This window comes from Stylophora pistillata, chromosome 10 (assembly GCF_964205215.1).
Source record: "Stylophora pistillata chromosome 10, jaStyPist1.2, whole genome shotgun sequence".
Taxonomy (NCBI): Eukaryota; Metazoa; Cnidaria; class Anthozoa; order Scleractinia; family Pocilloporidae; genus Stylophora; species Stylophora pistillata.
In genome coordinates this window covers 29593565-29618118 of record NC_142528.1, presented here as the reverse complement: position 1 = coordinate 29618118, position 24554 = coordinate 29593565, and the positions used below count along the sequence as shown (strand labels likewise).

Genomic DNA, 24554 nt, shown 5'->3' with positions numbered 1-24554 from the left:
TATAACGCATAGTAAAACACCACATTTCCGAAGTGTTTTGCAATGAAAAAATAATTAACCCTTAGGTCATATACACCAAGCCCTCTTAATTTCCCCCCATTCCCCTCATTCCCCCCATTCCGCCCATTCCCCCTATTCTACCCATAAATCGACAATCGGATAAATTAGGTGAAAAAATGGTAGTGTCATTAATTTTTTTCTGTACCTCGCTCAGTGTGGTGTCTTAACCTTTTCAATCATGATCATACCTTCAGACGTATGCAGAAAGTACTCCTTTGGGAGGAGCCATCTGTTTTCTAATTTCATTCCTCGTCTCACTCTTTGAGAATATACAAATCTTACTTACATGGCACGCGACAGTGGGCAATGCAGATGACAGCAAATAACACCATTAGCTTTGCAGACATCGTTAGTCCTGTGTTTATTGAACGAAAAATAGAGTGCGTGACTAACATTTTACTGAAGAAACATGTTGTAACAGTACAGTAGTTGAATGATAAGACGAATTTTCGAATGCGCCGAAAAAAATTGATTGAGGGGGATATTTTAGCCCGCTGTGGAAAACAATGAAAAGTGAGTGTCAGGCAATCGTTAGATGGAAGTAGCTAGTTACAATCGAGAAACCCTTGCTAAGTGATTGAGCCGGACCCAAAACATATTTATGCTTGCCAACATAAACTCTACTTGCAACAGAAATAAATAAGTGAATCGCAAAGACCAGTTTACAATTTATAAGGAATCAAATGGTTAGCAATATTAATATTAGCAAGAAATAACGTAGCTCCATTTTCTGCCTTTAAAAGCGCACACAACATATCAAACTTATCCCATATAAAGCTGAACATTTGCCTAAATTGGTCCCAAGCTCCCATATTACTCACCTGACATGCGCAATTAATTAAATATGCATAGAGCGCCAATTTTCAAAACTGGCGGTCAACAGAGCAAAGAGGGAGTGTAAGACTCCGAAGAGATTTATTGACGAATTCGCCGAAGTTAAGCCTAAGAAATGCAAGAAAATACAAATTACGGATAAGAATATTTATCCAGTTGAGATAACACAGGTCGACAAAGCGAGAAATATGGTTAAAATTCATTTTAAAGGGTACAGTGAGAAATTTGACGAATGGAGGCCATGCGATGGAAATAATTTGCCCGTAATGCGATTGGAACCGATGTCACAACCGAACGATGATTCCTTTAGCGATCGCTTGCAAGCTTTTTGTGAACGTGTGTACAGGGAGATCAAGCGAAAGTTGTACTCAGGGCGCAGGGAGGACCCCGAAGTTCGTATTGAAATTCAAGTCGATGACGACGTTTTTAATGAAAGTCTGGGAAGGATAACGTCCAAAAGATATCAGGGGAATAAACTCTTATATGAAGTTCTTTTTAATGAAACTCTTGATTGTTATTTCGGCACAAGGTGGAATGAGCGGATCATGAATGAAAACGGTGATTTTGCCCATTTTGAACCAGGAACTTTGAGATTTTGGCTGACAAAAAGAAACCCTATAGTGGAATTTAAATTAATTGGCGATAAATACGTGAGATCTGAAATAGAAGACGGGCATCAAGTCGTTTTTACATTTGTCCGTGAAGATGGCAACAGATGTGGATACGAAAATATAGTCCATCATTAATATATTTCATTTAGCACGTGTTCATTTATTTTTCTGTATCTGAATGGTTGATTTCAAAAAATTATTTTACTTGCCAGTGAATTATTTACGTAAAATGTAAACATGTGGGTATAAATGACCTATATATTTCAGTCTGTGATTCTGTTGTAATCAATACAGTAATATTTGTGAAAAAGACTACTTGAATACTGCATACAAGAAACATTTCACAGGCATAGCAAAATTATTCTTCACAACTTCTACTAACAGTTAAAGGGTAATACACTCCTTTAGCACATTAATATATCATATGATTACTGATTGATTAAATCACATCTTGGCTTCCATTTATCACCTATTTTAACAAGATGTGCACAGAAAGTAGGAGCATCACATTTGTTGCATTTTGCAGTACATGTTTTGATGGTATGGCCAGAAGTTAAACAGTGTCCACAGTTGTAGCTTTCCTTCACTCTTTCCAAACTAGCAGCTTCCAAAAGCAGTATTCTGTGTTTTTTCAAGAAAAGTTGCTTTAGTGCAGAAACCCCCCTATGGTTTGATGATCTAAAGTAGTCCTTCGATACAGTGTCATTATACTTCTCCATACCTTGCTGAGTGTAATAAGCTAAATTTTGGTAAAGCTTTAAAAATTCAGGCACATGAGCATACAAAGAATGCATATAAGGTGTCACATCTTTTGCTTAGTAAAGGTCAAGAAATTTTTGAAACTATTTTTTTCTCTTTTCTTCAAGGATAGAGATAGCATCATCAGTAGTATAATCTAGTTTGAGGTCACCAATAATATCTGTGAAATTACCCAATAGGGCTTGCAGCTTATCTGCAACATGACCTTCTGATAGTAGTGCCTGAAAATTTATGTGTTGAAAGAGCAAGAGTTTTTCAGGTCCAGTAAGATCTCTGTACTCCAACCTCTTGGTATCCTTATTAATTTTCTATTCAAAATTCATTCCTAGCTCTTTTACAAATTTTCATACCCAGCCATGTGTTTATACTTATTTCGACAAAAACCATTTGAAAAAGTATATACCTTGTCAATCGCATCTTTTCTGCAAAGTTCCCTGATAAGAAGTTCAATTAAATTATCAGATATTCTCAAAAACAAATGTAGTGTATCAATTATTACATGGTCAATAGGAATAAAATTAAATAATGGATTGGTTTTACAATTATATTGTTTAGATTTTGCATGTTTACCTATTTTTTGTGAATCTCTTGCCCCAAGAGATTTGTCAGTTAAAGACCACTTTTTACTGATGTCAAACCTTTCATGTCTTGGGCACTTACACCAAATACAGGCAAAATTTTGATTTGCAGCTCCTAGACCACAGACACAGGCTAGAAACTTCCAGTCTCCCCCTAAAAAATACTCAATGCTATACTTACGATTATTTACAGTTATTTCTTTTAAATTGGACATTTCATTGTTTAGATCAGCAAGGCTTTCTTTAAGATTGTCATAGTTCTCTGTTGTGTTAATTATTGCTAGAACATAGCTCCTTTTTTCATTCATTGCTGCATCTTTTTCATTCAAAATTGTGTATGTTACATTTTCAAGTTTAAGCCTCTTCCCAATGTTGGTACCATCACCACTGATCTTTACTTCAATGGTAGTAGCCTCGTCCAATACTCCATTTTTCTGCAGCCTTTGTATCTGGTCTTCAAGACTGTCCCTGAGAGAAATCTGTATTCCCTCTGCCTCCCCTAGTGTTTTTTTTAGATTCCAATTGGAATTTAGCTTATCTAGATGTTTACATACCTTATATTTTGTGGGCATGTCTTTACACTTTATGGCCAACTCATGCCAAGCTTCATTAGAGATATTAAATTTGTCTTTTAAGTAGACCCACATATTAATGTCATCAATATCATTGTCAGTCAGTTCTTTTGGCTCAGTTTCTAGTAGTTGAAATTCTCCCTCTTCTACCAATGAAATAGTTTCATCTTGCTGGGTGTCATTATTGAATATCTCCACCTTGGTGGCAACAAAGTCATACAGGCCTAAAAATGATAGTGCTGACTGGCAGTCTTCTTTGAATGGTCGCCTTATCCTTGCCTGGTGTTGTTTGGTGCAATCGGCGAACTTTTTATTCTTGTTTGGACCTCTTTGTCCCTTTTTTGCATTCTTGCTGCTTTCTTCGCTAATCTCTTGAATTTTTCTTTGTACTGTTCTTGTCTGTTTTCTACGGAAGCCGAAAAGGGACAATCCAAAAATATTTTTCAAATCCCGAAAAATATTTCAAATCGCAATATTTATTTTAAACAGACTGTCGAAAAGTTTGACAAATCCAAAGATATTTTGCGAATCCGAAAAAATATTTAGAAATCCAAAAAAAATTTTTCGAAATCCAAAAATATTTTGCGAATCCAAAAAAATATTTTGAAATCCAAAAAAATTTTTTCAAAATCCGAAAATATTTTGCAAATCCAAAAAAATTTTGTGTTAAATGGGAACACTAAGAACTGTAGTACGACCGAATCAGCGTGCGTGGCGCAAGCTGAAAGCAATCAAGACAACTTAACGATCGAGACAGTGAAAAAAATAGCTGTACATCTACAAAGGCGAACGATTCAAAAAAGACGCAATCCCTGATGTGCGTACCCATTTTAAACTAACTGAGACATTTCAGTATACACACTATAGTTCCTGTCACCCACAAGGAATTAAAAGAGACTTCATAAAAGGGGAGACCCTTAGACTTCTAAGAACAAACTCCTCTCAAACAATATTTGAGGAGAAAATTACAAATGAAACGTATTTGCTAAAGAGAGGCTACCGAAAGGACCTCATTAGCACAACCCTCTCAGAAGTGAATTAAAAAAAGGAAATTAGCTCTTCAACAGAAACAAAAGACGAACCAACGAATCTTGCCTTTTGTGTTACACAAATTATACCAACCATCAGTGCCAAACCTAAAGCAAATTCTCATGAGACACTGGCATTTAATAGAAACACAACCACTACTCAACGAAATATACAAAAATCCGTTTCTCGTATCTTGCAAAAGAGGACGGTCGCCCAAAGACATACTCAATGGGGCCAAACTTGGAATAGGCTACTCTAAACACGCGCTGGGGAGTCGTGTAGGCCTGTCAACCCCATTTTACAACAATTTCTCGTCTAACTATTTCCCGAACAGGGTGTTCTGAATGAAGGTGGTTTCTTCTTTGTAACCCATAGTGACGTAGCCTTCTCTTCAAAGTCCTCACGTTCATTGAAATCCCATGGTATTCTGCCAGAAAGTGAACAATGGTTTCGTAACGAAATCCCTTATTAAAGTAATGTTCTATAGCCAATCTTTCGTCTCCCGAGCTGGACAACACACTTTCCTCTTCACGCCATTTTAGTGTTCCACAACAACGGCAGAATGTTTCATTGTTCCCACATTCTCTTCCACATTTATGATAGAACATGTTCCATCCTCGTTCCTTCGCCATTTTCAATGCGGGATGATGCGGGATATGGCAAGGAAACGCTGGGTGACTGCTGGCGCAAATAGCACGTGACAAAATATTTTTTTGGATTTGCAAAATATTTTCGGATTTTGAAAAAATTTTTTTGAAGAAATAGATGACATTTATAATAAAGCAGGAGATGATGATGCTGACGATTCTAAGAAACCTAGGTAAGGTATTCAACATTGCTTAAGTACAAAACCTAAACCTACAACATGTTACCAATCACTGAGCAGGTAAACAATTTGGGTTTAATTTTATTTTTTTGTCATTTCCAGGCTGAAGTGTGAGGGCAAAAGCTGTCAAGAGGAACCCAAGGGAATAGTCTTTCTCTCTAAACTTCTCCTGTTATTTCAGCATTGTCATTTGTGCTTTGCTCCTGAGCCAGAGCTTAATGTTAGCCAGACGGGAACAATGTTGTCATTTACTTCCAAGTGTAGAAGTTGCAGTGGTACCTTTTCCTGGAACAGCCAACCCTTCCTGATTGGAAAATTTCCAGCAGGAAACATACTTCTTAGCTTTGCTATCATCTGTGCTGGAGCATCAGTGGGCAAAGTTTTACTTGTTTTCAAACACATGGGACTGCTATGCTACAGTGAGGCCACCTATTATTACCATCAACGGCACCTCCTGTTCCCCACAATTATGAAATTTTGGCATTCCTATCAGGAGAAAGTCATAACTTCACTGAATGGGAAAGAAGTTGTGCTAGCTGGTGATGGCAGGCATGACAGCATGGGCCACTCAGCAAAATATGGAACCTACACCATATTCTGCTGCACTGTCGGCCTCATTATTCACATTGTGCTTGTCCAGGTAAATTTCAACAAAACTTGAGTAACTATGCAGTTAAATAACTACAAATTGTGGTGCTCAACAACACAAGCTAAAATATAAGGTGTCTAACAGAGCAATCTGTGTATTCTTCACCTCTTTGCAGTATAGTCTCATTAGTGAGTTTGCTACAATAGCATGATTCTGTCTTATATTTTTTACAATGATCCCAAATTAATGGTTTTGCAGGCCAATGAAGCAGGCAGCAGTTCTAACATGGAGTTTTTTGCACATCAAAAAGCCTTTGCTTTCTTGCTTGCAACTGGAATGATAATTAAGTCCTTCATTTCTGACCGCCACCAGTCTATTGCAAAGTGGATGAGGCAGGATTGCCCCAAGAAATGCCAGGAATTAGGAAAGCCTCTCATTGACCACTTCTTCGACCTATGGCACATTGGCAAAAGTAAGCTTGCTTTCATGTTTGTGTATATAATTTTCCTTGGCACTGATATGCATCATGCCTTTGGTCGAATGTTGCTAAATGATGCTACTGACGAGTCTAAATGTCCTGTTTTTCATCCTTTGGTTTTCTCTGCAAGAGATTCAAAAGATTTTGACAAAGATCAGTAAGGAGAAAGGCTGTGAAGTAATTGCAAGGTGGAAACAGGCATGTGTGAGGCACTTTTATTGGTCAGTTACCTCAACAGAACCAAAGCTGGGAGAAGTCATACTTGCCAAGTTCAAAACCTTTCTCTATCACATCATCAACCATCACAAGGATCTACCAAACCAGTTATTTAACAAATGTGCCCATGGTGTAATAAACACACAAAAAGTTTGGTTGACAAAAGGTATTTGAAATCTGTTACTGTTATTGTTACTGTTCACCGCATTAAATGAGCATTGCATTGCATTAAATGAGCATTGCATTTTGACATACTTATTGTTAATAATGCAAGTTTAAATTGTTATTTTAAGAGAGCAGTGTTGTGATAATCTTTCACTGAGGTTTGGCAGGATGCAAAGTAAGTCCTTACAGACAAATAGCAAAGGTAACTGAAAGAATGTCAGAGTTGCCATGCCTTTACCTCCTTTTTCTCAGGTTCTGTTGCTTACGAAAAGTTGGTAGAGGCTCTCACCCAAAATTCATTGTTGAAAGGGATCAAGCAGGCCTCTCCTGTTGCCCAAACTAGCTGTTTGGAGGGTTACCACTCTGTGGTAAACCAGTTTGCCCCAAAAATGCTGTCTTACTCCTATTCAGGGATGTTGTGCCGGTAAGTACCACTTAGTGGATATAAACTTGTGCAGTTGAAAGAAAATGCTGCAAATAGTGTTACCAATACGATTATTTTTACAGGACTGTTCTTGCAGCAATCCACTTCAACTATAACCTAAAAAGAGAAACCAAGGTTGACGAACATGGAAAATCTAGGCTTAAAGTCACATACCCTAAGTTCAAGCAGGGTGAGGCAACAGTCAGAGAAGTCAGAGTTGATCCAAATTATGGTGAGTTATCACCCTTCAATGAATTTGACCATAAATCCAATAGAGTTGGCACTTCAACTCGTACCACTGTTTATTTTAGTATAATAACACAGTCCACTGTTCAATCTTCTTTCAGAATATGTCTCTGAAATGTACAACCACATCAAGGGAGACTTTGAAGAACATAAAGGACCAACTTGCAGAACAGGAGCCAGCAGCATTGCATTCCATGATGCTCCAGAAGGAGGAAAAGGAAGCTGCTAAAGCCAAATACAGTAGCCGAAAAGTGAAGGAAACTGCTCTATGTCCTCCTACATGTTCTGGTATGAATGTAATAGGATAATAATTATTACAAAGGTTTTTTTGTACTGGTTTTTTCTGATTCTAATAGTCAATATTTCCCCCCCAAAAAATTGTATTTCTCCACCTCTGGTTCTGACTTATTGATTTACATCCCCTAAGTCTGTTATCTACCCTCCCTTAACAGATGCTGAGCTTCAAGCAATGCAGCAAAATTCGACAGCTGTTAGAAGACAGAGAAGAACACCAATGTGTAGGACTTGTGGAAAGCCAAGGAGGGGACATACTAAGGGACAGTGTAGCAGCCAAAATGGCCCATAGAGTTATAGATTAAAATTGGAGAAAAAAATTGCACCTTGCTCACTCCATGTGTTACTTTTTAGCGGAACATTGACGAGAAACACCAAATTTGACAAAAGAAAGGGTCGTTTTGTCAGTTCAGGCAGAAACGTTCTGTGAAAACTTTTCTGGACATAATGTTCGGGAGTGTACTGCTCTTTATTATGAGCAACTTGTATTGTGAAAAAAATTAACCTGACAAACATCCGAGCTGCTTCTCTCTGATAGAGGAAGAATATTATTTAATTTCCAGAATGTCAAAGCATAAAAAATTATTTCACAACTATAACTATCAAATTATACATCTTCCTCGTATCCCTTGTATTCTGATTTCTCAGCCATAGGAAATGTCTTTCTTATTCTATTGTAAACACAACAGGGCAGAGGCAGACGGTTTGATGCCCCAACATATTCCCACACCAGTCTGACAAACTGTCGGTATGCCACAGCACGGAGGAATCTGCAGGAAGAAAATATTTCAACTGATTAATCTGAAGAATTGGCAGAAAGATTATTGAAAATGCAACATTTTCGTAGTCTACAAGGAGTATAGTGAGGAATCTTAAAAATAAAATACTCATCAGAAATTACAAATCTACCACCAGGTGAAAAGAAATGAGGTAGATGTTGAAACAAATGGGCTTATTTTTATGTGACTTTTCAAAAGGAGTTTCAATTATCTTATAACATCTGAACTTCTTGTTTGGGCATTATTACGGTGGCCCATATCTGCAAACACAACACAATATTTTTGAAACACAAGTCAATTTTGTGAAACACAACATAAAATTATCGAAACACAACACAAAATTATCGAAACACAACACAAAATTAGCGAAACACAACACAAAAGTAGCGAAACACAACACAAAATTCACGAAACACAACACAAAATTATCGAAATCAACTTTGTGTTGTGTTTGGCTAATTTTGTGTTGTGTTTGGCTAATTTTGTGTTGTGTTTGGCTAATTTTGTGTTGTGTTTGGCTAATTTTGTGTTGTGTTTCGATAATTTTGTGTTGTGTTTCGATAATTTTGTGTTGTGTTTCACAAAATTGACTTGTGTTTCAAAAATATTGTGTTGTGTTGCAAGAATTGTTTGTTGTGTTTGCAGATATGGGCCCACCGTACATTATAGATGGAAATCATAAATTCTATCGCGTGAACTTACTCGTTTTCTGCTCTGTCTTCCCAAGCATTCATAGCGGTGTATGATTTGTTCTCTCTCGTTTTCAGACCAATTCCGGCAATTTGAAGCACCCATTTGTTCAGGCAAACGTCTGCGAAACCGGGATGCAATAAAATACAATCGTCCATCTCTAGCTCCTCCATTTTTTCAACGCACCGATTGACCTCTTTGCAGCATCTGCATTCTTCGTGTTTAACCACAAATTCTAGTGAACAGTTGGAACATTGGCACCTGGTAACGAAAATATTTTTCAATCCACAAATTTTGGTCACACTTTATGAAACATCCACTTCAAAGAGAAGTTACTCACTGAGTAAGTCAACAATACTCGCGTCACTAAAAGCTACATGTAGAGATGCGGTAGTTCAGTAACGCAACCATGAAATGAGCAGATGTTAAAAGGAGAGTAACAAACCAATTCACGACGGCATCTTCGCCAGAAAATCTACTCCACAGAGTTTCTTCCTCCTCTTCTTCCTGCGCTACTAGCTCCGCGTACTCGGCCGCTTCTTCTTCGGTGGCAATCGGCTCGATGCTTTGGTCGTGTGGCAAAAATTCATCGTTTGCCGACGCAAAACTATCCTCGGAAGCTTCAGATAGTTGTTGGGACAATTCCTCATCAGAGAAAGATTCCATTTACGAACTACAACTAAACAGTCCTTAAAAACGCAATAGACGTACTTCTCTGGGCAGCGCACAAAGAGAGTTGTAGGAGAGCGATGCGACAAGTGATGCGTGGTTTGTTGAGCGTTTGACGTCATGATGACAATTTATGCATTTCGCTTCCGGAACATGTTTTCAACAATGGCGGACGAAATTTTGACGACTTTGAAGCGGTAAAAATTGGTAATCGAAGGTTTGTTTCGCGTTTTTAATGGCATAAAACGTTTTAACTTGACTCAATTGAACATTCTGTAAACAAAAAAGCCCAAAATAAAATGTTCAATTTTCGTCTCAGGGGCACTTTAAGATTTTTTACACGATTCCTGCAATCAGAGAATCGGCACTTTCGTCCTTCGGCTCTTGGTCAGGCTTCTTCGACAGGGAATATATGAGATAGCTGTTAAAAAAAAAAAATCAATTCGATGAAAAAAAAATTTAAAAAAGAAGAAAAGAAACGGGTTTAAAAACACTTCGATTAACGCAATTTTACTTACTTGTTTATTTCGTAATTAAACCAAGGCAATATTTCCCCTTTCGGACCACTTGATTCTTCACCAAAATCGTTTTGTGCATCTACGGCCACCGCGAGAAGAGCCAGCGAGGACAAAATCACCAGTGCGTAAACTTCGAGTCCCATTTCCCGAACCCAAACAATATCCAAACCTCATGTATTATACATCAAACTGCGCCAAATTTATTCTTCTTTTCATATTTCGCGGTAATGACCAGTTCTGTGCATGCGCTTTAGAGTTCTAGCCCCAGACTCTATGGCCAGTGCTTGCATCTGGCATAAACCCCTCTTCGAAATGTCTGAATTGCTAACCAAAAGTTTAAAAAACCCGAACGAAATGTTGTCATGATTACCTTCAAATACAGTGTTATAGAAAGCTTATATACGATAGTTTTATAAACTGAAGGTAAGAAAGATAGCGATTCAAACGGAATACGCGAAAACGAAGAAAATGCTCGAAAATTAGTGTGTTTTTGACTGACCCCGGACTGCGTGACATGTCACGAAAGTCTGTAGAACCAGACGTTCTTGAGGTCACGAACGCCTACCGGAAGTCATTAGAGGAACTATTTACATACTGCGCATGTGATGACGTTCGCGTGGTCACGTCGCAGACGCCACAACGCCACTTTTCAGGTTGAAGATAGGACGCCACAAAAATATGCTGTTATTTTGTTTATAGGAGATAAATTATTGACTCAAAACCATAAAAAGCTCTTCTGCTTTTCATTAAGTGATTAAAAAACGTTTTCGTAGCGCGTAAAGTGGTTTTTGCTTAATCGATAGATTAAACGGGATTCGACAATAGCAGACAATCTTCTCGCCAAGTCTGGGTGAGTTAAGTCATTTGATTTCATGTATATTTGAATCATCAATTACAGAACTAAGATTTTTTTAAACCGGGTTTAAGCTTATCACAAATTAGTTTGAGCGATAATTTAGAATTAAGACACTTAAGTGACATTTAGATACAATAACAAAGTGCAAAATGAGATAGATGATTGTCTTTCTGTATCGGTTGTATTTTGTAACTGCACATTGTATAACGTAGGCATGCCTGCTAGGTTTTGAGCAACCGACTACAAACATAAGAATAACAAATCTCGCTGTGGTTAACGAATTTAGAAAAAGAGAAATGGTCCTCTAGGCATCCAGATCATGCACTGAAAACTTCATGCTCGCTCGTTTGTTCGCATTGTTTACACAACTATGAAGTGGTAAATTTCAAGTCGCCTAATAAATATGAAAGACGAATTATTCATTCTGTCAAGAGAGTGGGGTAAAGAAACTTATTCCCTTGCTCATTAAGGTCATATCTCTAGCATCTTTTAGCAAAGACATGTTAACACGGGTAGGAGTCCGTGTCCGAAAAACGTCGACTGCTTAACCTTCCTATTTCGCACCAAGAACGAAGGCCTCGATCCAGTCTTACGCGGCTTCTCTGCCGTTCGTGTTGTCAAGAATGTCTAGTGCTTAAGCTCTCTAATTCCTCTATTCGCTCCGACGAAGGGCTAACGCTCGAAACGTCAGCTTTTGTAATCGTTACGGTGGCCAATTTACCATTTCAACTTTGTTGATATATCCAAATTATTTCGTTACCCCCACCGACGCAGCCCCAAACAGTTTCTTTAGAAACTATCAGCCTTTATTCTTTTGCATAAAAGGGTTAAGCGGGTGAAAAATGGCGGGAAACGCTTGCTCGTCTTCACTATCGAAGTTCATAAAAAGCTGCTTTTTAATTGCTTTTTTTTTCGGTGAAAGGATAGTGATAGAACGAATGGATCCAATTGATGCTATAATTTTTTTAAATCGTTCCATAAACTTGGAAAATTCAATGCCCAGTTATTATTCCTTTACAGATGGATGACTCTGCTGAGTCAAATAAAGAGGACTACTTCTAGCTAAAGGCTGCTTACAAAAAAGAAAAAAAAATCTCGAACAATAACGAGGTGGTCGAAGAGCTTATGAGCTAAACGGCGTATCTCACCTTATCCAGGGGAGAGAAATCAATGACAAGTCTTGGATCAAATTGAACACTTCAAGTGCTGCCGGTTTGCGTCTTCTACGTGAGGTAGTTGAAATGCATAGAAATGTTGCTGTGAGGTGTATCCTAAAACAGGTTGACAACAAGCGATTCATTCATTGCGATGAAGTTTGGCCTTCCCATTGGTTAGAGATTTGACGCCTTTGTGACGATTGCCTGATTGCTGGAGATAACGGGGAGGATCTTTGTGGGTCAGCGATCTAATTAAGAAAAGAATTAAAGTGGCGCCTAAACGGTTGAGTTCCTGATATATTCATTCTATCCTCGCAGTAGATAGCGCTATTGCATAAATAGCGCTATCTACTGCGAGGATCGTGCATCATACGTAGCTAATACCGCAGTTCAAAATATATGAACTTCATACATTTATTCTATCTCATTTATCACTTTCACGGGTTTATTACGAACCAACTTAACGGCCTGCTCCCAGTTGGCTTGTTAGCTCAATTGGTAGAGCGCTGCACTAGTATCGCAGAGGTCAGTGGTTCGAGTCCCGTACAGGCCTGATTTTTTTCAGGTCTGATTTTCGCTATTGCATAAATAGCGCTATCTACTGCGAGGATCGTGCATCATACGTATCTAATACCGCAGTTCAAAATATATGAACTTCATATATTTATTCTATCTCATTGAAAACTCTCAAAATCAAAAGAATGAACTAAGAGGGAACAATGACGATTGAAAGTGAAAAGGACAAACTCTGATTGTTAGAGACAAGTTGAAATAGGGGTTGATATAAAATGAAAAAAAAACCTAATAGGTCAATTTTAATGTGCCCTCAGCATGAGTTGAACACTAATCCTAGCGGAGCAGAAATCGAAAATTGAAAGGTAAGGTATACACGTGATTTCATATTTGTATATCTTCCCGAGATAGATTTCATGAATTTATAGTGCTTTTATCAAAGTTGTGATCTTTCATTGACTATGATAACCACTCAAGAGAATACATCTCTTATGATAACCAAATGATGGGTTAATCAATGTTTTTCCGTGTTATCAATCCTTGGGTTTCACCCACGTGACCAATACCTTAGCAACGGTTACTATCCGCCATCTTGGTGTCCCTCGAGCGTAAACAAACCGTATCTAACGAAGAGTTCATGTGAGAAAGAAGGGGATGGTTTTATGCATTATTGTTGGCTGTTCGAGCAAAAGTGGAAAGCATAAAGACTAAGGATTTTTTCGTATAATAATTTAATAATTTTATTATTTCTATAGCGCAAAATTCATTATATATATGATCTAAAGCGCTATACCTAAGATCATCACAAATCAAGGGGCAGAACAGGAGGAACTAGAAGTTTTTGTATTGTTCGAGGCTTGCGGCTGTTGTAGATCCTCGATTTTTTGGTCGAGCTTTTCTTTGAGCTTCTTAGCCGATGAGAAATCGATGTCTTTAGCCCTCGCGTACGGCACTTCATTGACCTGTGTCGGCAAAATCCATGAGCATTTTACCTGAGTGCAAGTAAGCTTGGGGTGTCACGAAAACTCACACCCCGAAAACTCAGACTCCTCGAAAATTCAAGAGATAAACTCGACTCATGATCACTCCTGGTAATCCCTCGTGTATTTTGACCTTTTGGATCTTCATCCAACTGAAGCAGCAAAAGCAAGGCCGCAAGTTGCACGTTTCGCAAAATCGTCCGATGGTTGAGTATTAAAACATTTTAGAGTGACACAAGACTTCATTTAGCTTAGATTTCCTCCATTTTTCCCGCTAATTTTGAACTTTTCATTTACAGTTAACAGGATCAAATGCGCTCGCTCCAACACCAAAGTATTAAAATGTGGCGTGATTTTGACGAGCCGAAAGGGACGTTTGTTTACCTTTTTGTACTTCGTCGCACAGATCCTTGTTGTCGCTCTGTTAAAATTCTTAAATATTTCGCGATAATAATGGATACAAACAGAGACTCGGCCCACCAGTCCCAAAACGAAGACAATTTTGCGACCCTTGGGCTAGAGTTCTTAAATGAGGCAGAAAGAGAAAAACAACGCGAAAGAGGACTCGGCATCAGCGCCGTCACGATTCGCCTCATTGAAGAATCACTCTTGATATTGTTGTTCGTCTTTCGCGTCGGATTTGTTGCATTATTCCACCGGTTATATTATAAAAAAATTGGTTCATGCTTTATGCTATGCACTATCGAATTATGGAGCACTTCGGAAGCTTGGAGAACACTTCGAGGGACCTGAGTTTTCGGTGTCTGAGTTTTCGTGACACCCAGCGACCTTGCCATGAATTCTGGTAGTTGCCTCTAACATAAATAAAACACTCGCGATATGTGAGCATGACTCAGCCAGTCCAGCTTTGCATCCCAAGCAATGGGCTGACAAAATAGTCCCATCGTTTTCGGAAATGACCCAAATGTTCACTAAAGGATCATTCATATGCTGTGAATGCCAAACTCGTGCTCTCACGGCATACTTGCTGGCGATTACTTTGCCTACAACTGAGGTTACAAATCCCGACACCATTTGATTAAACGCCTCTAGACTCCTGAACGCCTTGAACTACTTCTTGGTGTAGAAGCTGGTCTCAAGAACGAGGTAACTCAGCAAGTCCGACGCTTCCACAGGAGGCAAGCATTTTGGACTGAACTTCTCGGCTGGTATGCTTGCAGGGTCAACCCCAATGACCGAGATCTTTTGCAAACATCTTTCCTTCCAACTCTCTAAGCTTTCGGCATACTCAGAGAGCACTGGGATACCTTAAGATGAATGCCAGATACTTTTATCGCTTTTTTCTTCCTGGATATTCATGTAGTTGGCGAAATAATACGGCGATAAGAGAGAGGGCTTCACTATAGAAATCGACTAATTATTCATAAATTTGACACCCGAGGGACACCAACATGGCGGACACTAACTTCAGCAAAGCTTGTGACGTCACCTGAAACCCAACCATAGATGTTTGTTATGGTCCAATTGATTCGGACAAAAAATTGTGAATAATTCGGATGATAATAAAGAAACAATTTAGATCTAACTTATCACTTGTTTGAAGAACCATCTGGCTTGTAATCTGCGTGATGGTTGGGATTATGACAGAAAAAAAAAAAAAAAAAAAAAAAAAAAACACGCTGAGAATAAGATATGGGCAAGTACTTAGTTTTACTCCAGTGAAAAAATGTGTGATGCTATATAGCATTCTCTCTCCCTATCTCTCTCTTTCTCGTAGTTCTACGTATGACGCCTTTTGTATACCTAGGGACACGAAGCAAGCACTAAACTTACCACGCGTCTTCTTGTCGGAGTTATGATAACGCATCTGATTGGAGGGAGGGCATGGTCCTACTACCGACAGAACTAAGACTTTCGGATCAATTTCAGTATCGGAGCAACTGCTCACTTATCCCTCCCCTACCCTGACATAAACTCTAGCTTGTTATCAGTTGACTATTGTTAGGGGAGGGTAGTTGCGTGGTTGCTCAGATACTGGCCTCGATCCGAGTTTTGTACATCTCGCGCATGCTTGTACGTCAAAGCGATTAAAAAATGGTTCCAATTCGATTGATTGCAATCAAGTGCTTGTTTACAATTTTTATTGGAGAAATACTTCATGTCTCTTACATTATTCTGTTTTATCCCCTCAACAGTCCTATCAATTTAAAAGATAGGACCATATCCTATCAGAAGTTTGCGGGTTTTGTTAGGGTTTATGCGCTTTTGATCATTACATGTTAAAAGCGCGCTATAAATTAATATATAATTATTATTATCATTATTATTGTTATTATTATTATTATTATTATTATTATTATTATTATTATTATGATCATTATTATTATCATATGCCTGTGGAGTACTCCGGTCCAACGAAGTACTGAATCAAAAATTGATTAGAAATTTATTTTCAACGATTTAAATTTCTATATCCATAGATATTTTCAGATCCAGAAAATTCCGTAAAATGTAGCAATATATTCAGTCAAGAGAAAATTATAATCTTATTATTTTATCGTATAAAGTCTATAAATATATAACAACCTCGCCAAGGAAAACTTTGATTAAAAGAACTAATGTCTCTCAGTCGAGGAGTTTTGCGGATTATTTGAATTCTGTCCCATCTCTAACGCAGCCAGAGCACATCAACAGGTGAAAGAAACGCTAAGTTCCAAACAAAAAATGATTAACCATTGGTATTCTCTTTGGTGATTTCATTGTTGTTTTGCCTGAGACGGCCAAGAAATGAGCGGCTTTTTAATACGTTTTTGAACGATTTTTTATTCATTAAATGGTTCGTTCCTACTCCTTCGCCTTTGTAGCGGCTTGATCAAGGTTCCTAATATTATTGACTACAAAGCGCCGTCTAACTCCACATTTTAGTCTTGGTGTGATAATGATGATAGAGGCCTGGGTGCTTGAACCTTTCCACTTCTATGGGCAGCATTAATACACGATCAAGTAGGTCCCAGTCTTCTCCCCCCCATTTGAATTGGTACTCTTCTGCGTTCATACCTGGGGATAGAAAAGTAGAATTCTTCATCGTGGGATTTCGGACTATGCATGAACTCTATATCCCAAGTCTTACTTTTTTTAAGGGACTTCAATCGTGAACATGACGAGAAAGTTACATTGGACCTGAAAATTTTAGTTCTTGCTATTTAAGTTTTTTTATTTTCCGCCTTGAATTTCATTTTTCAATAGGTTAAATGTTTGGTTTTGGTCTTTCATTATTATTACAATGTAAACTAAAGTTGTTACTCACCTCCAAATTTTTCCCAGTCTGATTTATAAATACTTAGAAGTCCATACCCATCTAGTTGCCAAAATCCTTGATGTTCTACAGAAGAACTTTGGCAATCAAGGCGGCCAACAATCGGAAAATAAGCTAGTTTCCCTGCAATGGTGTTCTAAAGAAAGCAAAACAGAGAGTTAATACATGTAATAGATAAACACCACCAAGAACAGAGTCAGCTAGACTTTCAACAGAAGCAAAACCACTATGTTTCTGTAGTTTTCAAGTTTATATCACTGATTCAAGTAAGCCAATCTCGTCTGCTACATATTTGGTCATGAAAGTATCTCTTTTCCAATTGGAATATTTACTTTCTCAGGCATTCTCTTCTGACCTAAGTTGCATCAGTGCAATTCTATGCAGTGGCTTTAGTAGCTTTTTCTATCGGACCTCAGAAGTTGGATTATATGAGAATACACACTCAATGCACTAATGCATGATACATTTGCATGTGTGCTTGCGGTGCACATAAACCAGCATCACAGATCTTCCTTAGCTCTTGAACTGCTATGGTAGTCAAACACAAATAAGTTTCCTTCGATTGTTTGTAAACTGCTGATGCAGTCCGGCCAAAGTCCCCCAAAAAGTGTTGTGATGCGCATTTGATCATATCCACATGTTGATTTGCGAAATATAAATATTAAATTATTATTATTACTATTATTATTATTATTATTATTATTATTATTATTATTACACAAACGAATAACTTACCATTCTGACGCTGTCCATGATGTCTGGGGGCACATCAATGTGTAGATCATAGAGAAAAATTATATTAGTCGCATTAGGAACCTGTGCGACGGCCTTGTTTAGAGCAAGTGTCTTGTAGAATTTACCAGTCAGTGAGATTATTGTATGCCTGCTTTTAAGTAAAGGTGTGTTAAAGGCTTTGGCAATATCGATGTCTTTGCTTTCAAAATCGACAATTATGACGTGATAGTTGGTATCTCTGGTTAATAAACTGGCAGCAGTGAGTTCCTTGATAAAATGGTGCACCCATTTTCCTTGATCCTTGACAGGTAGAATGAAGTAGACCATGGCGCTCTTATTCCACTCCATTCTCTCAGGAAGACACAATTTTTCACTCCCATGCACATGATACACGTGTTCTGATAGCCGATATGATTCATTGTTGCTCGTTAAACCAATCTCAAGGTTTAACAAAAAGCGATCACCATTCTTGGGGTCTGGTTTATGAATAACTTTGTGAATTTTCTTCAAGTAGTAATCTCTGACAAACATAATATGACAGGATAGATAAATATATACATGACAATACTAAAAGAGAAAACTAGAAAATGTAAATTCATGTTGATGTACAAATATCACTAGATAAGCAGATTAATCAATGCAGGAATTAGAGACAAAGAAAAAAATAAAGCGCCAGAAAAACGTATGGGAGCAGCGTTGAGTTTTAAATGAGAATTCAAATCAATTGCAGTCGAGGTTTCTGTTCTCAGACCATGCAGGCCGAGCGAAATGTTCCTCCTGGAGGCCTGGACACTATGGACAGATCCATGGCCCAGATCAGATCAAAAATTGCCCGCCGTGGACCATGCAAATTTTGGCGAGTTTATGTTGCTGTTTTGTACAGGACGGCCAGGAAGTGTGAAAAGTTTGAAACCGCAAGTGCTGAGCTTTTGTTCTGCCCAGATTGCCACACCCTGCTTAGGGTCCATAATTTTCCAAAACCACCGTTGCCATGCTCTTGTATTGAAGGCAGGGAAACCTTAGCCAAATATTTACGATAAACAAACACAATATTAACTGAAAAAGAGAATTTTCAGTGTTACTATGCGATAATAGAAAGTGAAATATGCTTTGTAATATTTAACAATTATTCGCCGAAGGCGAGGTGAATATCATCGAATAATCCCCGAGACTTCGTCTCGGGGATTATTCGACAATATTCTCCGAACCTGAGGCGAATAATTATTTTAGTATAATTTCAGAGCTGAACAACAGAGAAATTTTATTTATTAACATTTTAGTTTAACATTTTATATAAACCGCGCGGAGCGGTTTATATAGCGTCATATCAGGAACCGCTCGACCAATCAGATCGCTGGAAACTCTTTGTTCAGCTCTGAAATTATACTAAATTAGATTTCAGACCAGAGAGAAAACTGTTTTGAAACTCAATACAACAGCGGAATCGTAGGTTCAACCGTGCAGGTTCCATAGTCACTCCTGAACTAGGTATGATCAAAGTTTAATCAGCCGCTATTGGTTATTAACTCAAATGAGAAAAAAAAAAAAAGAAAAGAAAAAGAAAACACTCTACTTAACTCTGACAGCTTTTAAAATTGTTTCCTGACAAATCAAAGCAAATTTCAGGACAAGCGAGCAAACCTGAAAACCGCAAACTAAATGTAACATTGTTATTTGTGGTTTCTTTTTTTGACGCCTGAATAGCTTTTTCTTCAAAGCATAAAAACATTTCTCTACAATATGCTAATGTTCACGGTTCCGTGAGTTTCTGGCCAGCACAGGTAAAACAAAAATCGTTATTTCAAGAGTCAATTAATATGAAATTAAAATAATTAATCAAACTACGACAGTTCTTTTGACATCTCTGTTTGTCATTTTCCCACGCATAATTGCGGAGCCTTTGACAGCTTGTCACAACAGTCTGGATGTAGTTGTTCAAAGCGGAGAGAACGGTATCCAACGGATGCATTACTAACCAGCGGGTAAGTGTTTTCAAAACCTACTGCGCTATCCACTGGATAGAGATTTCTCCCGTGAATAGCGTTATTCAGTCTTCGAACGACCGGGGCCAGATTGACTGATTAACACTATAACAAAGCTGTCTGAATACCTTTCCAAAGACAATTAGATCTCGAATTTTCCCTGGATGTTGAGATGACACAGCTGGAAATTACGCTTTTGTATTGAAGTCCTTCCCACGCAATACCGGGAGTCTCAGCCGGTGGCGTGATGGCTTTTACAGCTAACCGTAAACATTTTGGCCACCTTACGGCTAATGGTCTATTTGTTAACTTAATGGAAATTTTTTTTTCGGCTAACTTTTTCTACGACTAACGGTTAAAATTTGTCCAATTTTACTCCTAATGGTTATTTTTATTCTTTTTTGCCGTATTACGGCTATCGGTTGACCCCACTGAACCTCTCAACACCGCTATACAATTTAGTGGCGCTACCGACATTAAAAACTTCTTTAAATATAACCGCTTGGATCACAAACGAATGAAACAAAATAGTTCTTCATCAATAATTCATCTCATTCACTCATTTTTTTATGAGCTCACTCAATCAATAATCACAGTAGGAGCGCATCGCATCGGCAACGGCGATGGGAGGAAAATATATCGGTTTACAATGAAGCTTAATAATGTGCACAGCTCAATACTAAAATTATTCATAGTTGGTAGATGTATTCTTTTTTCGGTGTTGAGTCAGCTTTTTGGCATTCATAACTCCCAAGTCTCCTACTTCACGACCGGTAGTCAGAGTAACTTTTAATTGATAGAATTTAGAATCCCTCCAGTGCACTTTTTTTTTCTTTGGTTTTCAGTCTTTTTTTCCAATAAGAAAACCAGAAACTCGTATCACTGACCTAAAATTGAGTGCAATCATTCTTATTCGGCAAGCTGTATTGCGATAGCACAATGAAAAATTTTTTTAGCACAAACTAGCAGTCTCTATGCCGATATTCTGTTTTCGGTGTTTAGTCAGTTTTTCGGTAATCATAACGTGTTTTCCTTCACAAACAGGAGTCAGAGACTCAAACGCGCCAACAGAGGAATTACAACCAATCTGGTGCATTTTTTTCCTTCCCCTTTTTTTCCAATTACGTGATAAACAGATGAAACTTAATTATTACATGCAAACGCGCCGATTAGAAAACCGAAAACATGAATCTTCCTTCCTGATATTTATCGACATTAAATACGCGAACCAACATTGAAATGGCTAAGGTCGACTTTGTTGTCACGTAATGAATTAAAATGTGAAATTCTATCATTTTAGCTGCACACTTCTGTAGTGTGGCATAATACAGAGAGTGGAAGGAAAGGCACAGATTTAAAGTTTTACTGCGGTAAACTTTCTTCACCTTTTTTTTTTTTTATCCCAATAGCATCTACGTGTCAGTTCAATGTCAGCAATCAGTGATAGTCATTTATCTATATTGCGGTACCATGATACTAATTTTTGTGGCACAAACTATGAGACCTCGAGACACTGTGCTGAGTTTTTTTGTTTTTTGTTTTTTGTTTTCACAAGATACACGATAAGCGTGTGAAATAAAAGAACAAAAAAACAATCAATAATGCAAGTTGAACCTCTCAAGCGTTTCTCAAATTATATAAAGTGCAATTCGATATATATTTTGTGAAAATGTAAATACGGCCGACAGCTTACCTCTCAGACTTTAGAGTGTTGATAAAGCGGTCTACAACAAGTTGGACTGCATTTCCGTCTATCAGCGGATTAGGGAAAGACCACTGGTGTTTCACTCTACGGCTTGACATGTCCGTGTTGTCTTGAGGGAAAACGTTTGATCGTCTTGCAATCGACACGCCTTGGTATCGCTTCAGCTTCCTGTGCACAAGAAAACTGGGATTATAGGGGCAACTTGGAAATAAGTCAACGTACTCTTGCCGGTTTAAGAGCGGAAGACGATTAAAGTCATACAGGCTGTATTTTGTTTGCAGCAATTTATTTTCTCGTTTTCCCGCATGAACTGGAATCATCGATTCGTGAGTGCCAGAGAACGAGGATAAATATTTCGAAGTTATTATTTCAAATGTCGCGTTGTTGTAAGACCAATACACAGTTAAATGAGCGGCACCAGAACCTTGCTTCATTAAACACTCGACGTAATACTTCTTCCCAGCGAAGAGAGTGAATGCTTTAGAAATTTGTTCAGGATATTTTTTGTAGTTCCCTTCTTCGGTCCATGCCGACTCTTTAGGAGAATAAACACGTGCGATCATCTCACTGGAACCAGGATCCTCATTTTGACTTAGCCATAGCTCAGATGTGTCATCCGAGGATATGGCAAACTTATACTCACCGCTTTCAGCGGGGTGAATAAATCCAAAAACTCTCTCGCCGTTATTCGTAGAACCACGTGCATGAAAGTCATAAAAATCAGGGATGAATGAACGTGTGTCGGGAAAGTAAGGAAAATGAGGACAGTTTTTTAAAATTTCGACCGAGGTTCCACATATCTCATTCCACATATGGACATCTAGGCGTCCTGGAGGTCTTGAAGCCACATTCGTAACTTGTACCGTTTCAGTGGTAGCTGTCACCGTCATCGGTGCTGATGTCAAGTTAATGTTACCTGTTGGAATTTTTGTCACAATTGTTTCATTCCAGATCTGGTTCGATACTGAGGTGGTAGACAACGAGTTATGTTCGTTGGTCGAAAATGAATAGGAAAGTCTTCTTGAAGGCGAAAGTAACATTAGATAACCAATGAAGGGTAAACTAGCCACAACTGCACCCACAGTGAGACGACGTTTACTAAATAACTTTCTACCAAAAATCCGCCTGAGAGACATTGGTGCTCCTCCGTTACTGACTTGCTTTAGAAACAAAACTTAGACGAGCACAGTTTTATGTCCTAGAAACGTACCCATGTCCGTTACATTCACTTCACATCGTACCTTTACTTGGATACCGAGTCAACCGCTACAAGATTTCAAAAACGTTTGTAAACAAAGGTGAACCAAAGGGATAAAAAGAAAGAAAAGAAAAAAAATTAGTCAACAATCAAATGGTTCATTTCTTACCCGAGGCAGTATTTCTATGATGCGTTACATGGTAATTAGTGTAAGTCTCTTTTCATTGGTTACCTAATTTCCAATCAAAAAAGCAACTCCCAAATATTGTGCAGACATTGTGATAATTAGCATATAATATTCACCCAATACCGACAATTTTGCGATAAAATAAAATTATTTCCTATACTGGAAGTGCAGAATATTACCATAGGTTTAAAAGCGGAGTATATCGTCCTTAACAGCGGAGGTTCGACAACCATGATAACGAAGATGAGGTGAAAGTTCTGAACTGGGTTTCTGAGAATTTTTATTAGGGCCTCAAAGGGGCCAATATGTAGAATCCTAGGTATTGGCTTCTACGAGTACCTCTTTAAAACAAGATTGCATATGTGGGGTAGGGGGACGGGGCATTAGTAATATAAATTCTCGCTTCCCAGTTATCAAAACCCTTATCGATCCGATGCAGTGGTTACGATACTAATCAGCGTCTTTATTCCGCAACTGGAAGCATACAAAACTTCAGACCATCTGAGTATAAATTTTCACTGCGTTACCTGTTTTGTAATTTTTTATCCTTCAACACCGAAGAAGGATTCAAAATGGTTGGCTAAGATGATATTTGTTGATTTATCATACATCACGTACCTGTTGACCTGCGCGCGATCGGCGTTTCGATTTAGTGGGTCCTTGAAACAAGGTAAACAATGCATTATTTTCCTTTATTAGAGCACAGTTCTGCAAAGGAAAGCTTAAGTACAGTGACTTGTTTTGAAATAGCGTGTTAACAGGATTACTACGGAGTCTTGTGAGGCCAGTTGCGCAGATCTTGCCCTCTTCACACGAAATGGAATTAAATGACAACTACAGTCTTTGTCATGCAATATGAATATTTATGGAAATTCGATTGTCCTTCTTTGGAGAATAGACTAATACGAAGTTGATTAGATAAATCTATTGGTTGTCAACAATAAACTTTCAGAGTACCTATGTATAATCTGATGCTAAGAGCTGCCTGTCAGGACCTGTCAAGACCTGTCAGCAAGACAAGCCGATTTTAACTAGAGAATGTTGTCATGAAAGTAATATTCAGGTGTGTTAGAGAAAGTGATTTTGAAAACATTTTGGTAAATAAATTCAGTTGATCATTGATGAACAAGTGAGCGACGATGTGTTCTCCTAGAAAAATTCAATCTTGTCATAAACATATAGCCTAGAGTTAGAACCAGAGCTGAGAATGACTCATTTTCCGCTTCCCATCATTTATTTCCAATTTAATTTCGCCTTTAGATAATTAAAGACTCTTTTGATTGCCAGGGAAACAAATGTAAGCTCGATCTTACCTCAAAGAGTCACTTAAGCGGAAGTCCAGGACTTGTAAACCAAGTTTCAGCTGGCTTAAACAAAACAAAGTTACGCATCAGAAAATTAACTTCCATTAACAATAAACCGAAGAGCGATCAAAGGTCGTATATAAATCTATCACGCGTCCGTGTGGCGTGATACCATCCATCGATGTAATTAAAGAATGCACCCGCTCAGACCACGCGGTGTGCGCACTCTGATTGCATTGCATCATGGTCGTAAAACGAAAATTGAGTCATTTGCATCTTTACTAGTCTCCTTCGCAGTTGTTTTTTTGGGCTTTCACGCAACG

General features: G+C 38.2%; 4 protein-coding genes, 1 long non-coding RNA gene and 1 pseudogene across 7 annotated transcripts in view; 1 reads left to right on the top strand and 5 right to left on the bottom strand.

The window, feature by feature from the left end:
* Positions 1-24554, bottom strand: part of LOC111320867 (beta-1,4-N-acetylgalactosaminyltransferase 3) — a 71266-nt gene that overhangs the window by 34183 nt on the left and 12529 nt on the right. The window contains exons 1-2 of one of the 3 annotated variants that reach the window (XM_088736683.1): positions 24241-24275; positions 23546-23635 (exon numbers count right to left, since the gene is read on the bottom strand). The gene's annotated coding sequence lies outside the window, so the exon portion shown is untranslated. Of the gene's footprint in view, positions 1-23545; positions 23665-24240; positions 24295-24554 lie in introns of those variants that run through there. The other 2 variants (XM_088736685.1, XM_088736686.1) reach the window with 2 other exon arrangements.
* LOC148722615 (uncharacterized) lies at positions 498-4243 on the bottom strand (annotated as a pseudogene).
* LOC148722614 (uncharacterized) lies at positions 5081-8306 on the top strand. Its single transcript, XM_088737061.1, has 9 exons — positions 5081-5117; positions 5203-5263; positions 5372-5909; positions 6117-6330; positions 6467-6718; positions 6970-7141; positions 7225-7398; positions 7503-7675; positions 7840-8306. The coding sequence occupies exons 1-9, from the start codon at positions 5081-5083 to the stop codon at positions 7971-7973; spliced, it is 1755 nt and encodes a 584-aa protein (XP_088593187.1). The 3' UTR covers positions 7974-8306.
* LOC148722613 (uncharacterized) lies at positions 7316-10137 on the bottom strand. Its single transcript, XM_088736690.1, has 3 exons — positions 9596-10137; positions 9163-9411; positions 7316-8451 (listed from the first exon to the last, which is right to left on the bottom strand). The coding sequence occupies exons 1-3, from the start codon at positions 9814-9816 to the stop codon at positions 8289-8291; spliced, it is 633 nt and encodes a 210-aa protein (XP_088592816.1). The 5' UTR covers positions 9817-10137; the 3' UTR covers positions 7316-8288.
* Positions 7316-24470, bottom strand: LOC111320861 (beta-1,4-N-acetylgalactosaminyltransferase 3). Its single transcript, XM_088736682.1, has 8 exons — positions 24241-24470; positions 23546-23586; positions 21531-22808; positions 17856-18375; positions 17112-17256; positions 15638-16861; positions 12342-12598; positions 7316-7672 (listed from the first exon to the last, which is right to left on the bottom strand). Exons 3-6 carry the CDS (start codon positions 22676-22678, stop codon positions 16713-16715), a joined length of 1962 nt encoding a protein of 653 aa, XP_088592808.1. The 5' UTR covers positions 22679-22808; positions 23546-23586; positions 24241-24470; the 3' UTR covers positions 7316-7672; positions 12342-12598; positions 15638-16712.
* On the bottom strand, positions 9958-12300 carry LOC148722612 (uncharacterized). The gene is made up of 2 exons (XR_015992671.1): positions 10338-12300; positions 9958-10240 (listed from the first exon to the last, which is right to left on the bottom strand). It is a non-coding gene; the product is annotated as an uncharacterized LOC148722612 (long non-coding RNA).